Consider the following 15,029-nt stretch of genomic DNA (forward strand, 5'->3'; position numbering starts at 1 on the left):
TGCCAATACTCCATACCCTCATCAGGTGCTCTATCCTATCCTCGGCCTTACGACCCGTTATCGCACCCCCCTTATTCACCATGTACATCTCAATGGTTTCCCATAGCCACCTATCCCTATTCTCCTCAATCTCCTCCATAAGGGGTTCAGGGACATATGGGTACTCCAACCTGTGGGACGCCTTGTACTTGGCAATAATGGCCCTTTCGGACCGGCTGCTCCTGGTTAGCTCAGCATTCCCTGCCCGTCCTGGCAGCACCCATGATTGGGGTTCATCAGGGTCTACTGGGTCTAATAGGATGTCAGGACCCATGGGCTCTATTTCCTTGCGCTCAAGTTTGAACCACCTCTCTTGTAGCTCCCTATCCCTCTGCGCGGGTGTGAACTCTCCTACTGCCCACCAGTAATCTACTATGTCCTCCCTTCGGATGAGGAATCGCGTACGATCCATCCAGGCCACATAGCCCTCAAATAAGGGAGCCCACCACCGGGTTTCCTTAAATTTATCGGAGTCCATGGAGTCACCTTCCTCCGTATCCCCCCATGAAAATATCCCCGAGGTTCTTTCTGATCGCGGTTTAGACCATCGACATGATCCCAGTGCCTTTCCCTCTGACGGCTCGGGTACATTAGGCACCCATTGATCCACCGCTGCCTTACCCAGTTGCCCTCCACCCCTGGAAACACCCTCCGAAGCACAACTGCTCAGTCTCTCCCCAGTCCGTTCCTCATCCACCCCCAAGGACACCTCCAACACCTCCAAACTAGGCGGGGACCCCCGGGGACAAGTGGCTGGGGCAAGGGCCTTATCTAGGGCGTGGGGTTGGACATAGGGGCAAGCGAGCGGCCACCATGGGGTTATGACCCGTTCCCGACTGTCAAACGACTGTTCGGTAGACGGGACCTCACCCTTCTCAGTCCGCCGCTCGGCCTGCCAGCTCCGTGTCTTTTGTGGTGATCGGGAACATCCACCCGATCGCCGAAGCGTAGACTCACCTCTTCCGGCCGCTCCGCTGCCTCTGCCGGAAGTAACGTCCTCACCGGACCCGGATGTGCCGCCATCTTGGGTGGGACCCCCATGCGGGATCTCTTCCTCCACGATAACATCCGGAAGCTCTCTCGTCGTCCCTTCACGTACCGCCTGGGCCTGGTACGGCCCTTCCTCTGCAACACCGGCGATCAGAGCTAGGTAAGTACCACTCCGCAGGGGGGTAGGCGTATCGCGCCCGTTGCCACTGGATCCGCCGGTCCCCGGAACGGAAGGACTCCGCCTCTCACCTCGCCGATCCACGGGTGACACCCGACTCTCCTTACCGCTACTCACGGCAAGTGGTGTCTCCCTCCCTCTCTCCTTACCGGAGGCCGCCTTGATCCCAGACTGGGACCCAGAAAGTTCTCGGAGATACTCGTCGGAGGAGTCCCCTTTCACCGGCTTAGGGGTCACTAATCGTGGCGACCGCCTTCTACTCTCTCGGTCGGGGTACTGACCGACCGCTTCCTTTTTTTCTGACCCAGCCGATGGAATCGGCTCCGATCCCCATTCTCCGGGATCTGCACTGTTACGCCACAGTGCACCAGGGGACTCGGCGCACAGCCTAGCCGTATCCCCCGGGGGGTCGCTGACTTGAATTGGCACGAAGGTAGGCATCGGCCACAGATATTGAGTCCCAGATTGTGGACAGCGCAACGCCGTGCCCACAGTGCCTCCGGGCAGTCTGCATTGCAAGCAGAGCCCCACCACCGTCTCAGTGTTTGCCACCCTGATCACCAGTACCCCGCCAGGCACTGCATAGGGCTGCGTGGACACCATCGTGGTCACAGTAGAGGAGCAGGCCATGGTTCTAGTGGGAGCCACTTTTAGCACTGGTCTGTCCTTGGGGCTGGTTCCTCGCGAGTGACCAACAGAAGTGGAGGCGCCAGCCATTCCCTGGTTTAGCTCCTCCTTGCTCTGACACAACTGGAACCCGCCCCCTGTGGTAGCAATTATGGGCGGGTCCCACAAGGGAATAGGATGTCCTTTAATTAAGGCCGCACCTCTTTCAGTCCTAGTGGGCGCGGTCACAGCTTTCGCGCCCTTATCCCCAACAGGGTGGGGTTCTTCTTTTGCCGCCAATTCCAGACGTTTTCTTTCGGCTGCCTTGCGTGCAAAGTATCTCTCCTTTTGCACGCTACTCCAGCGGCCGGAACCACTTCAGGTAGTTGCGCCGTCAGTGTACCAGTTCCTTGGCTCACCGGATTCATGCCCACGGGGCATAGTTGGAAGCCACTCCCCCTGGTTGAAATTAGTGGAGGGTCCCATAGACTAATCGGCTGGCTCAACACTGGGGCTGAGCTGGTCACTGTCCATGAGGGCGCGGCTGCAGCCCTCGTGCCATACCCCCCATCAGGGTGGGGTTTTCCTGTTGGCGCCACTCCTGGCCAACTCTCTGCAAGTCCCGAATTTGCAGAATTTTCTGCAACTGGCCCACGCGGTCTCCCAGGGAGGCGGGAGCCGCCATTTTGTAATTCCTGTTCTCCAGATACAATTGCAATGTCCTCGCTACTATCATCCAGGGTAGCACCCCGGGGTCCTAGGCAGGACCAAAATGGTGCAGCCACAGCTTTCGCTCCACTCCATAGCAGGCTTGTAAAAGACATGTCAGCAACAGCTTGCTCTTCAGTGGGGCGCACGCCACGGGTGCTCTCCCTATCAGCCTCCGGTCGCCATTTTGGACTATCCGCACCGCGCGGATCCTCCATTCTTGCGGTCGACATTCTCTCGTTGCAGTTATCGTACATGGGGCTCCTCTCTGCGGGGCAGCCACCACACCGGTACAATAAAGATTGCCCTGATGCACCACCTTGTGTACCTAATGTAGGCTGGACTCGTGTTTGCACTACCTCAGGCTAGGCTCACTCTCTCAGTGTCTGCTGTATCTCCTTCCTCCCAGTCTGTGCTCCCTTCGGTAAGTGGTCTGGAATGGGCTAGAGTACTCTGGGGCTTCCATGCAATACTTGGGCATCTACCTCTCTTGGTCAGCCTAGCGCAGACCCTCTCCAGGATTCCTGACCACGTTAACAGGCTATCCCTTTAGGCATCCTACCAACTAGCACTACCTCAAGGTGACTAGGACAGCTATAGCCCGGCTCCAAACCCCCAACTCCTTTCAGGCCCCTAGGTCGTCCCTGCGAACTGACAACTCCATCAGCCCCCTAGGTCCATCCCAACGCAGCACAAAGTGGCAGCAGACACTCTCCCTGTTTCCCAGTGTGCCTAGCAAAAGCCTGTCCTGTTGACAGGTCTACTTATCTCAGCAGCGCCTCCAAATGTAACGGGTTTTCTGAACTGGCCTGACCCAGTTAATCTCACATTGGCCCCTGTGGTCTAACCAGTCCCCATTACATGGTCGTGTCTGGTGGTGCACCTGTTGGCAACAGGACTCCTGAGTCTCCCGCATGATGGTGTATGGGGATTGCCCGCCCAGACAGGCAGCTGAGGTAGTGTGCATGAGTCCTACCTAGATCCAGTGCAGCGCCTCCACCTCATCAGGATCCCAGCGTGAGCTTGTGGATGGTCCTGGTGAGGAACTCCTCCGTGGTGCCCCTCTCTGTGTAATGACTCCACACTTACACACGAGAGTGTTGTTAATCAGGAACATCTTTATTAGTACGGTGGGCCAGCTGCCCTCCACAATGGGGTGTATTTAGCCCTCCATTGTTCACCGTACTTCCCTTTGAAAGGTATTGTCCTCCTTAATTAGGGATTCCCTATCCCCGCAGGCATATCTATTCTGTGCTTATAACATAATCACTCTTCACTCCTTCTAGAGCTGGGAAGAACCTAATCCCTCTTAGCAACAACTCCTCACTCTCCTAACTTTTGATCAGTGCCGTGCCTTATGTATCCTCTGGGGGTTGGCACAACTCTGACATCACTAACCATGGAGTCAGAGCCTGTGACCACTCCCATCCCTACATAGGGCACCTCACCAGGGTGTGAGGGCAAACCTCCATGATTACTGCTGGCATGCCCATAACTTACCAGGCCTTACTGTCAGCAGGAGAGATGACAGCAACCATTTTACAGCATGGTTACACTGTATAAACTGTCAACACATGATATTGGGGAAAAGCTTTGTCCATCCACACAGTGGAAAAGCCATTAAAATAAAGGATTACATGAACTGTGAGAGTAAATTCGTTGTATACATCATCCGGTGTCCATGTGACCTGTATTATATTGGTAAAACCACACACATGTTGAAGGAGCGTATGAGCTTGCACTCTCACAGTTCATGTAATCCTTTATTTTAATGGCTTTTCCACTGTGTGGATGGACAAAGCTTTTCCCCAATATCATGTGTTGACAGTTTATACAGCCATGACATTTGTGTACACCGGGAGTTTTGGAGAGCCAATTCGTAGGGCTGGCATACTTGGATACCGGATCTGCCTGTGTCAATAGGCCACCTATGTTTCGGCCCCTGCGGTAACAGAATAATGGTGGTTTGGTGAAGGTTTTCCCAATCCTTTTGTCGTTTTCCAAGATGTGCCAATGCTTCATGATACTTCTACGAATAGTACATGATGATGTACTAAAAGTGGTATTAATCCCAAAACGATCTGAAGTGCTGGTTTGGATGGTTGGTTTGAGGAGGTGATCACGGGAAAACCTTCTTGCCATCCACACAGTGGAAAAGCCATTAAAATAAAGGATTACATGAACTGTGAGAGTAAATTCGTTGTATACATCATCCGGTGTCCATGTGACCTGTATTATATTGGTAAAACCACACACATGTTGAAGGAGCGTGTGAGCTTGCACCGCTCCTCCATCAGGAAGGCATTACTTGACAGTACGAATAATGAGGATCTCAAACTGCAACCGGTAGCGAGACATTTTAAAGATCACAAGCATAGCTTGGCAACGCTACGATGCATGCCCATCATGCAAGCACATGCTGGCCCCCGTGGAGGAGACAGGGGCAAATTGCTGTTACAACTTGAAACTCGCATGATTTTTGAACTGAACACAATGGCTCCGCGAGGACTAAATAAAGATTTCAAATTAGGATGTTTTTTGTGATTGCATCTTTTGAATTTTTGTTCTGTGTCCTTTTCTCTTCATTAATGCATAGATGCTCATAATTAGGTTTCCATTGCCGGGACTTTGAATTATTGTTCCCCAATGGTGCAGTACTGAATATTAATATTTAACCAGTATGCCATTTACAATTGCCTAATTTATATGCATGTTTTTGCTCTACCTCCTCCTTTCCCTTGTTATCCCTCCCTCCCCTTGCCCTCCCTCCCCTTGCCACTAAATAGTCACCCTCAGCTCTGGAAATTGTTTTTATTCCCCTTATGTGTTGATTCACTTGTTCCTTCACTGTCATTTTCTTTAGGGAGCTGCCACGCTGATGCAATTGACACTGAATGGGGTACCAGATCGGCGTGACGTTCTGGTGCTGTCACAGAGCCTTGCACATGCGCAACTTTACTTTGAGCTGACTTCCCAGGACTTTGACGCCACACATGCGTTTCCTAGCAACATTGGACGCTAGGATTTTTTTGTCCACCGGGGGAGCCTGTACTCATCTGCACATGTGCGATAGCATACATTGCTCTGTCTCCTCATTTCCAAGATGGCCGCCGTGCTACCTCATACACTGATTGCACTCGTGGAGCTCCAGGATTGTACAATTAGCTGCCTCTAATTGTCCTCACATGGTGAACTATGGGGTATATATGTTCTCTGGGTGTCATTGTCTGGTAGCACCCCCCTGAGGAAGGTCCTGCCAGGACCGAAACGTTGGGTTTATAGTGTGCTGTTTTGTCACTGCTAATACATGTCTTTTTGCTATATCTGAGTGTTGCTGCTTTTGTGCCTTCTCTTATGGGAAGACAGGGTTTATATATATATATATATATATATATATATATATATATATATATATATATATAGCAAATGGAAATATTCCTGTATGCTCATTTGCATGTCTTAGGCAGGTCTGCAACTCCGACTTTCACCATTATCACCCAGCACACAGCACTTCCACTGCAGCAAGGGATTCTGGGAAATGACATGCAAATGGGAACACAGTGTCACCTTGTGCGTCAAAACCCTTTTTAACATGGTTCCCTATAGGCTTGCTGGGTGATAATGGTGAAAGGCGGGGTTGCAGACCTGTCTAAGACATGCAAATGAGCATACAGGAATATTTCCATTAGCTATATGCTTTTCTATATACTTAGTTAAGTTAAGGTGGGTAAAAAAAGTGACAAAAACCCTCCACAGCAAAGCAGGAGTCCCAGCAAGAATATAGGGAACCATGTTAAAAAGGGTTTTGACGCACAATATATATATATATATATATACATACTGTATACCGCTCAAACAGACTCTCCCACTCTCCCAGACCCCAGATCGTGGACTACTGAGTCTCCCTGCCTTGAGGCAGCCTGTTGTGGCGTTTGACGTCATATGCAACGCAACAGACTTGACGAACGTTTTCTTGTCAGCTTATTCCGGGGTATCGTTGGTCTCCTAAGGAGTCTCATTAATAGCGCCTGGTTACGTGGTAACCCGTTTGTTTCAGAATAGAATTTCTATATGAGGAAGTTACAACTTTGATTGGATGTAAATGACAAGCTCCAAATCTCATAAGAAAATATGCATAGAGATCAAAGATTAAAAGAAATACTGATAGAAAACTACAGTATATAGTTATATGCAGATTTTGGAGAGCATAGTTATTAGATTGATTCCTTCTTTACATACTTTAATTTTTTCCCGGTCCAAACTCATGAATCATAATTTTAGGGAATTCTCCTATCAGATTGGTTTTATTATGGATAGTGTTAAATGAACGGCATACTGTATATACAAAACCTTGATTCAGACCATGCGGTGAAAGGGCATCCAATGTACAGTATATATCCACTTTACTTCCTGTTATTGAAAAACTCTATCCAGTTAACTTTTCTGATATCTTGGGGGACATTCTCTATCCCCTGGTATTTAAGAGCCTTTGTATTGCTATTATGCATTTCTATCACATGGCGTGAGATAGGTGTATCCAAACAATTGCGAATAGAGGCCACATGTTCCAGAATGCGCCTTCGAAACTGTCTCCTTGTTTTCCCCACATACTTGATTCCACGTTCACATGTGGCCAAGTATGCGACTCCTTCGGTCATACAATTAATTAGATGTTTGATGTTAAATTCTTTTTGCATTAGTGAATTTTTTACTTGTGTTGATAAACTCACATGCTTTGCAGTTGGTGCGTTGATGTAACCATGATGCTTTGGGAGGTCTTGAAAAATGACTATCCATGAGCATGTCTTTAATGGTTTTGGCTCGTCTCCATACCACATTTGGATTGCCACTCAGCACCTCCTTAAGATCCTCCTAATTCACATAAAACTGCACATTATGTATGCACACTCCTAATGATGGAAACCACGTGCTTTTGTTTTCATTGTTATATTCAAAATATACTCATGTTATGCTTTATCTCTTTTTGATAGGATGTAGAGGATATTGGGATAACGTAACATGCTGGCGCTCAGCTAAATTAGGAGAAACTGTCAATGTCAGCTGCCCAGTAGTGTTTAGCAACAATTTAAATAAACAAGGTAAGTTTTTCATTTACATCTTTAGCACACAAGTAAAGTTTTGCCAATTTGATAAAGCTTTATAGTTATGTTATAGTGGTGCACACACTCCCCTTGAAATATATAGACACACACACATTCCAGAGGTGTGGGGCAGTAAGTGAGAGGTTTTAGGCAGGAGAGGACTTTATATACAAAAAGGGTAGACAGAAGACATTCCTATAGATATAATTGTGGTCAAACTAACATTTAATTAAAACCCACCATATTTAGTAAGTGGTGGTGAGCTAATGGAGTAGCTCAGTTGTAATGTCACTATCTTGGCATTGCCTTTGAAACATGGCAATCCCAATATCAGCTCTCCTTGTAACATTGGGCAACAGCATTAGATTGTTAGCTCTGCAGGCAGAGACTAATTGTGCCTGCAAAATTCTGGGCTCAGCACTGCATACATTGTCAGTGTTACACAAGTATAAATATTATTATTGTTATTTTAAAGTCAGAAAGCACCATATGGCTATCAATTTGGATAAAAGCAAATATGCCATATTTGGTTTTAAAAAAAAACCGAATTGATAGATTGCTTAGACATGGTCCCTTTCAACTTTTTCCAAGTTGAAGGTATTTTGCAAAGTAACCCATTAGTAGTCATCACCATATTTTATATGACAAATCACCAATGTACACATGTGCAATATTGATTTTCTCAAAGCTTGTCATCTTGGATTGGGGACTTTTTCACTACTGTACATACCATTTGTTTGTTACAAAATGAACAATATATATATATATATATATATATATATATTTTTTTTTTTTTAAATGCCATTTAAAACATGAACTATTAATACATTGGATAGAAGGGCAGGTCTTTTTAAAGGCAATTTTAAAGGCTATTAAAGTGTCAGAAGGATGTGATAATCACAGCAGCTCATGGATATAGTGTGTACATATACTGCTGGACCGGCAAGAGACATGTGCCAGTCTCACATTGATGCATGAAGAATGTTATCCTTCACCTAACCTCGTGAAGCATGTCAGAGCATTCAAAATATTCTGAGATGAAGAAGTACATTTTTTCTGAATACATTTCATGACTTTTTATTTTTTATTTTTTTCCATTATTAATTTTCTGCTTGCTGCTTCAATAATCTACTTTGTCTGGGACTGAGAGTCATTTTTCCTGTTGGTACAAACGTATGCTGATATGGAGTCAACAGCAGTCACTCAAAGCCTCGACCAACATTTTTGGTAATGGCACTTTGAAATCCACGACAGAACATGTCCAAGTTAATACTGTTTAGGTAATTACCATATGAAACTTTGGATACTTGTAGTGAATCCATAAGCAATATAATACCCAATACATCAGGTCTGTGTGGTTTCCAGAACAATCATGAACTTATAACAATTATAAACTCATTAATAACATCATACAGAAATGATAGAAAGTGTTTTTATAGGAAAATTATACAACAGAAGGTGCGACAGACTGAGGACCATATATAAATATATATATATATATATGGTCCTCAGTCTGTATATATATATAGATGTAGCCAGGTCCCCCTCGCGTGTAGCCAGGTTCCCCCCCTCGCGCACTCACCCCCTCCTTCCCAGTTGCGAGCGCGCGTGTGGATCGGGCTGGAGCGGAAGCATAGTGATCCCTGGTAGCTAGGGACGCGAGCGGCGAGCAGGCCGGTTGCCGGGGATGCGATCGGGCCGTCGCTAAGGCCGCGATCGCGTTGCCACCGGCCCGGCGGCTCGGGAAGCAGGGCGCCGCATACACAGGGCTGTTGCGCATGCGCAATGGCAGTGCACAGCGCGGGAGGCTCAGACAGCTCGCGCATGCGCGAGAATAGACTGCCAGCCCCCAGGGTGCTTAGGGGCAGAGACACCTGACGCCAGGGAGCCAATCAGAAGGCCGGATTCCCCTGCTCCCAGTTAGATACATTTCGCGGGGTTTTGCAGCTACGCAGGAACTCAGGATCCGGACCAGCTAGGGGTAAGAGGTGGATGCAGGGGTCAGTGACCCTCTGCATAGGCCAGCAGCCCCCAAGGTCCCAGTTAGGTCCTGAGCCACCTAATAGCTTGTGGAGCTTAGGGACAGGCCCTAGATAGGGACATTGCCCCATTATTTGGTCAAGTAGTCAGGGACACAGAGCGGAAGCCGTGCGGCCCTGCGAGGTGGGTTCTGGGCTCAGAACACCACCAAAGACCCTAACACCAGGAGAGACATTGTTCGCGCTGGACTTTCAACCCACGCGGTGTGGAGGACAACGTCGGATCGTGCGGATTGATATCGCGGTACCCGTGGCTGGAGCCCGGGCAGGTAACCTGCAACTCACGTGCACCAACCAGGCCTATCACCAAACATAGTGGCTGCGCAGTCACACACACATATGCACAGTGGTATTTGACTCTGGGAGTACGAGACATTTGGGTGGGGGTTACTGGACACAGGGTGGGGTCACATTGTGGGTGGTAGCGTCCGCCGTGATGCCTAGAGGTGATAGCGTCCGCCGTGATGCCTAGAGGTGGTAGCGTCCGCCGTGACGCCTAGAGGTGATAGCGTCCGCCGTGACGCCTAGAGGTGGTAGCGTCCGCCGTGACGCCTAGTGTGGTTAGTGTCCGCCGTGACACCCAGTGTGGTTAGCGCCCGCCGTGGCGCATGATGATGTTATGATGTTATTGAGTGATATATGTGTTTCCATGCAGTAAGCCAGTCCTGTTTTATATTCGTTCGTGTTGTGTGGTTGTTTCCTGTGAGGGCCTCCTCCCACTCCGTTGGGATCCCTCCCAGGTGGAGGCGTTGCACCTAGAGATGTATGATATGTATGTACCCCAGGTTCCCCAAGCGGAGGCTTAGGCTCCTGAGAGCCACACAGGTTGCACAGCAGGTAGTAGCGGCGGTATTCATAGGGAATACCCGTTACATTTGGAGGCGCTGCTGAGATAGTCCTGGGGTGCCCCACTTTGTAGTACCGTTACCCTGTCAGTCAGTATGTCTGCGCTCACGCCCAAACAAGTGGCCGACTGGGCCGAAAAGCTAGGAGAGCTTCTGCGACACGTGGTCGCCGTAGACGGAGTGCCTGCTGATGTCTCCATGTTTACTGTCTGCAGCGCAGTAAGGACATTACCTGGTCTGGCGGACGCCCGCCTCATCAGCAAGCACTATGACATTGACCGGCAAGAGAATACCCTATTGCTAGCCACTGAACAAGCTATACTTCCTGATAGAGGCCCACGAGTAGTGTATCTACCAGAGACTTTGCCGCACGGATGCCCTCTAATTTACCCGGGAACTGTTTCCAGTCACGTCACTTCCCTCCCCAGACATGAGGGTTGGGACGACAGAGATATGGCCGCCAGTACACCCATCCGATCAGATATATCCCTACCCAGAGTGACCTTCTCTTCAGATGCTAGGCAAGGGGCCACCAGTTGGGCCGGCAGTCCGGCCACATCACCGGTTACTAACCGGTCCGTGAACAGTTCTACCCCAACCCCTAACAGGCAGCGAGCAGCGATAGCCAGTGGCTCCAACAATGACGGCTCCCTGTTAGGAGTGACATTCCCGCAGCTAGTGGAAGCGATAACTACGTCCGCTCAAGCCAAAAATTATAGGAAATTTAAGGCGTTTTCAGGGACGGTCCCTGTCCCCACAGGCGAAGAGAGTATCGATTCTTGGAAGGAGCACACCCTCAAGGTGATCGACGAATGGCCCTGCTCTGAAACGGTCAGACGGCAGAGAATCCTGGAAAGTCTACGACCCCCAGCGGCCACCATGGTCAGTGCACAACGTGACCAAGACCCTGATCTCTCTGCTCACCAGATGGTAGACTTGTTAGTCCAGATCTATGGCAAGGAGGAAGAGGAGAGCGAGCTGTGGTTCAAGTATTACGCTCTCAGACAGAAGGAGAAGGAAGACCTGTCCGACTTCCTACAACGCATTCAGCTGGTCCTGTGGAAATTGCGGACTTGCGGCCTCATCCTATCTTCAGAGATGGACGAATATCGGCGCAAGCAGTTCCTCCGAGGGGCCATCCCCACGCATCACATTGTGATTATGATCAGGTGCTCCCTATAGGAGGGACCCCCCCCTACCTTCATGGACATTCTGGGAATCGTAAAAGGGCATGAGGCCTATATCAAGCTGCATGCAGGCACCAAAGCCAAAGATCCTCCGGCCAGTGCCACCCAGGGAGCGTCCGCTCGTCGGCCCAAGACACCTGTCAAAGAGGAAGATGCGCCACCCAAGTCGCCCTCAACGAAAGGGCGGGCTTCGGGGAGATCCTCCCCCACCTACCCAAGACGACTGGACCTCAAAGACGTCGTCTGCTATACCTGTGGACAGAAAGGCCATTTCTCTAGAGAGTGCCCTAATGGAGACACCCAAGAAAAGGAAACGCTCTGTAAAGGAAGCTCGGCCAGGACTATGATCTGTCAGAGGCAGACCTCAGAAGCCAAAACCACCGAGGCTACCCCCACGCCTCCCGAAGCCCCTCCTGACCTGAGCCCAGGCGAAGGAACTCCAGGGGGAGATGGCTACTGTCAGGTGGGCCCTTCGGCCATCGTACGTGTGGTAGTAGAGGGAGTCTATGCTGCTGCTCTATTGGACACCGGGTCTCAAGTGACCATAATATACCGGCACTTCTACGACCAGCACCTGAAGCATTGTCCCCTGCGGTCGGCGGAACATATGAAAGTGAGGGGGTTGAGCAACGAAGATTACCCCATCGATGGGATTGTGAGCGTTCAACTGGAGATACTTCAATTGAATACCGGCAAGAAACATCCCATGAGTGTGGAGGCAATGGTGTGCCCAAAACCTCAAGGACAGTGTCAGTATCCGGTCATCCTGGGGACAAATACGGATATAGTACGAGCTGTCATCAGAGCCTACTTGAAGGAGACTAATGAATTGCCAATGGCCGATACCCGCCTAGATCCTGTACTGAGAGAGGAGTGCAACCGAGTATATGCCCTAGAGCGTCACGGGGACCTCTACAATCGTCAACGCGGACTGACGACCATTTCACCAGGGGGAGTGAAACGCATGGCCGTCTGGTGCTGTTATCCGGATCGGGAGGAGACCGATCATCTGTTCTCTCTGGAGAGTGATCCTGAGGAAGAGATCCAGAGAGGGTATCGGGTAATACCTGAAGTAAAAGAGTGGACGACCCGAGTTCCTCTCCGAACCCATGTGTATATCCAAAACATCTCCCCATTTCCAATGGACATCGATGTAGGAGAAAGTCTGGGCAGTATATATCCCGTCAGCCCAGTGGAAACCGCGCCCCAGGTGAACGCCGCTGCAGTAGGTGAGCGGTTAGTCGACCTGGACTTCAACTTCGGGGATTCGTCCCTGCCGACCGAGTGGAAGGATCGACTGACAGCCAAGCTGAAGGAAAGAAAAACAGTATTTTCTACCAGCGAGATTGATGTGGGCCGCAGTCGCAGCGCCCAACACACTATTAGGCTGAATGACGCCACTCCGTTCCGTGAACGCTCTCGTCGTATCGCCCCCAGGGATGTGGACGATGTAAGGGATGTCCTGGAGGAGATGAAGACCGCTGGAATACTGACGGAGTCGCGGAGTCCTTATGCATCACCCATAGTGGTAGTAAGGAAGAATGGATCTGTAAGATTGTGCGTCGATTATCGAACCCTAAATAATCGTACGGTACCTGACCAATACCATCTCCCTCGTATTGAAGAGATCCTGAACGCTCTGAACGAGAGCCAATGGTTTAGTGTGCTCGATTTGCGATCTGGGTACTACCAGGTACCCATGAGTGAAGAGGATCAGGAAAAGACTGCCTTTGTCTGTCCCCTGGGCTTCTACCAGTTCACGCGTATGCCCCAAGGTATATGCGGAGCCCCTGCTACTTTCCAGCGGTTGATGGAAAAAACAATAGGGGACATGAATCCTCGAGAGTGCCTGGTTTACCTGGACGATATCATTGTCTTTGGGAAGACCTTAGAAGAACACGAGGAGAGGCTACTGAAGGTGATAGATCGTCTTGGCCAAGAAGGATTGAAGCTATCACTCGACAAGTGTAGGTTTTGCCACACCTCAGTGACCTACGTGGGACACATCGTGTCTGCCCGTCGGTTCGTGGAAGGGTACTCTAGTCGAGCTAAACCCCTGAACAATTTGCTGAAGATATACCCCGAAGATACTGGGAGAAAGGCCACGTCGGCCCGTCAACCGTTTGGTGATAAGTGGACGCCTAAGTGTGAACGGGCCTTCCTGAATTTGAAGAAAAGCCTGACTGAAGCACCAGTGCTTGCATATGCTGACCCAGAACAACCATATGTCCTGCATGTGGATGCCAGTCTCAATGGACTGGGCGCTGTCCTTCATCAGAAACACCCCGAGGGTCTTCGGCCTGTAGCCTACATCAGCCGCAGTCTGACACCCAGTGAGCAGAAGTATCCGGTGCACAAGCTAGAGTTCCTGGCTCTCAAATGGGCGATCACGGAGAAACTTCACGATTACCTCTATGGTGTTACGTTTGAGGTAAGGACCGATAACAATCCCCTCACGTATATCAATACTTCCGCCAAATTGGATGCAGCCGGACATCGCTGGCTGGCAACACTATGTAACTACCGATTCTCCCTGAAGTACAAGCCAGGGCCTCTGAACATTGGGGCCGATGCTCTATCACGACGACCAGGATTGAGTGCCACTCCTGATGCTGATGAATGGGAAGAGATCCCTGGACCTGGGATGCGAGCAATGTGTAGTATAGCGGCCGTCATCAATGATCAGGTCGCATTCTCTGAACTAAGATTAGCCGATTCGTTAGGGTGCCAGTTGCAAGCGATCCCTGCTGCCTACTGCGACCCCGCAGGGATGAACATAACCCAGGACAAAGTCATAAGATGGAAAGACTTAGTAGACTATCAATTAAGAGATCCAGTGATCAGCATAATCCGACAAGCCGTTCAGCGGAAGAACCCTGCTCTATTGAAGAGTGCTCCCCGAGATCTGGTAGCGCTACTCATGCGTGAGGTGGACAAGTTCGAGATAGATAATTGTTTGCTCTATAGGGTAGTCCAATATCATAACCACCCTGATAGGCGACAACTAGTTCTACCCCAAAACTTGAGATATATGGTGTTGAAGTCTCTACACGATGACCACGGGCATCTCGGGGTAGAGAAGACTTTTGGGCTAGTCCGAGACCGGTTTTTCTGGCCCAAGATGCGGGAAGCGGTGGAACAACACTGCCGCCGTTGTTCCCGGTGCGTTCAACGCAAGACGTTGCCTACCCGAGCAGCTCCCATGGCCCATCTAAAGAGTTCTGGTCCAATGGACCTGGTGTGTATGGACTTCCTGTGTATCGAACCTGATAGTCGAGGAATCGGTAATGTGCTGGTCATCACGGACCATTACACCCGCTATGCACAGGCCTTCC

The 15,029-nt window shown here is 49.8% G+C and overlaps 1 protein-coding gene across 1 annotated transcript in view; it reads left to right on the plus strand.

The window, feature by feature from the left end:
- The window catches only part of VIPR2 (vasoactive intestinal peptide receptor 2), a 184,219-nt gene that overhangs the window by 109,167 nt on the left and 60,023 nt on the right, over positions 1-15,029 (plus strand). Inside the window, exon 3 of the mRNA XM_075587818.1 lies at positions 7,513-7,620. Within this exon, the coding sequence (XP_075443933.1) occupies positions 7,513-7,620 (108 nt within the window). The remainder of the gene's footprint in view (positions 1-7,512; positions 7,621-15,029) is intronic.

Source organism: Ascaphus truei, chromosome 2 (assembly GCF_040206685.1).
Source record: "Ascaphus truei isolate aAscTru1 chromosome 2, aAscTru1.hap1, whole genome shotgun sequence".
Taxonomy (NCBI): Eukaryota; Metazoa; Chordata; class Amphibia; order Anura; family Ascaphidae; genus Ascaphus; species Ascaphus truei.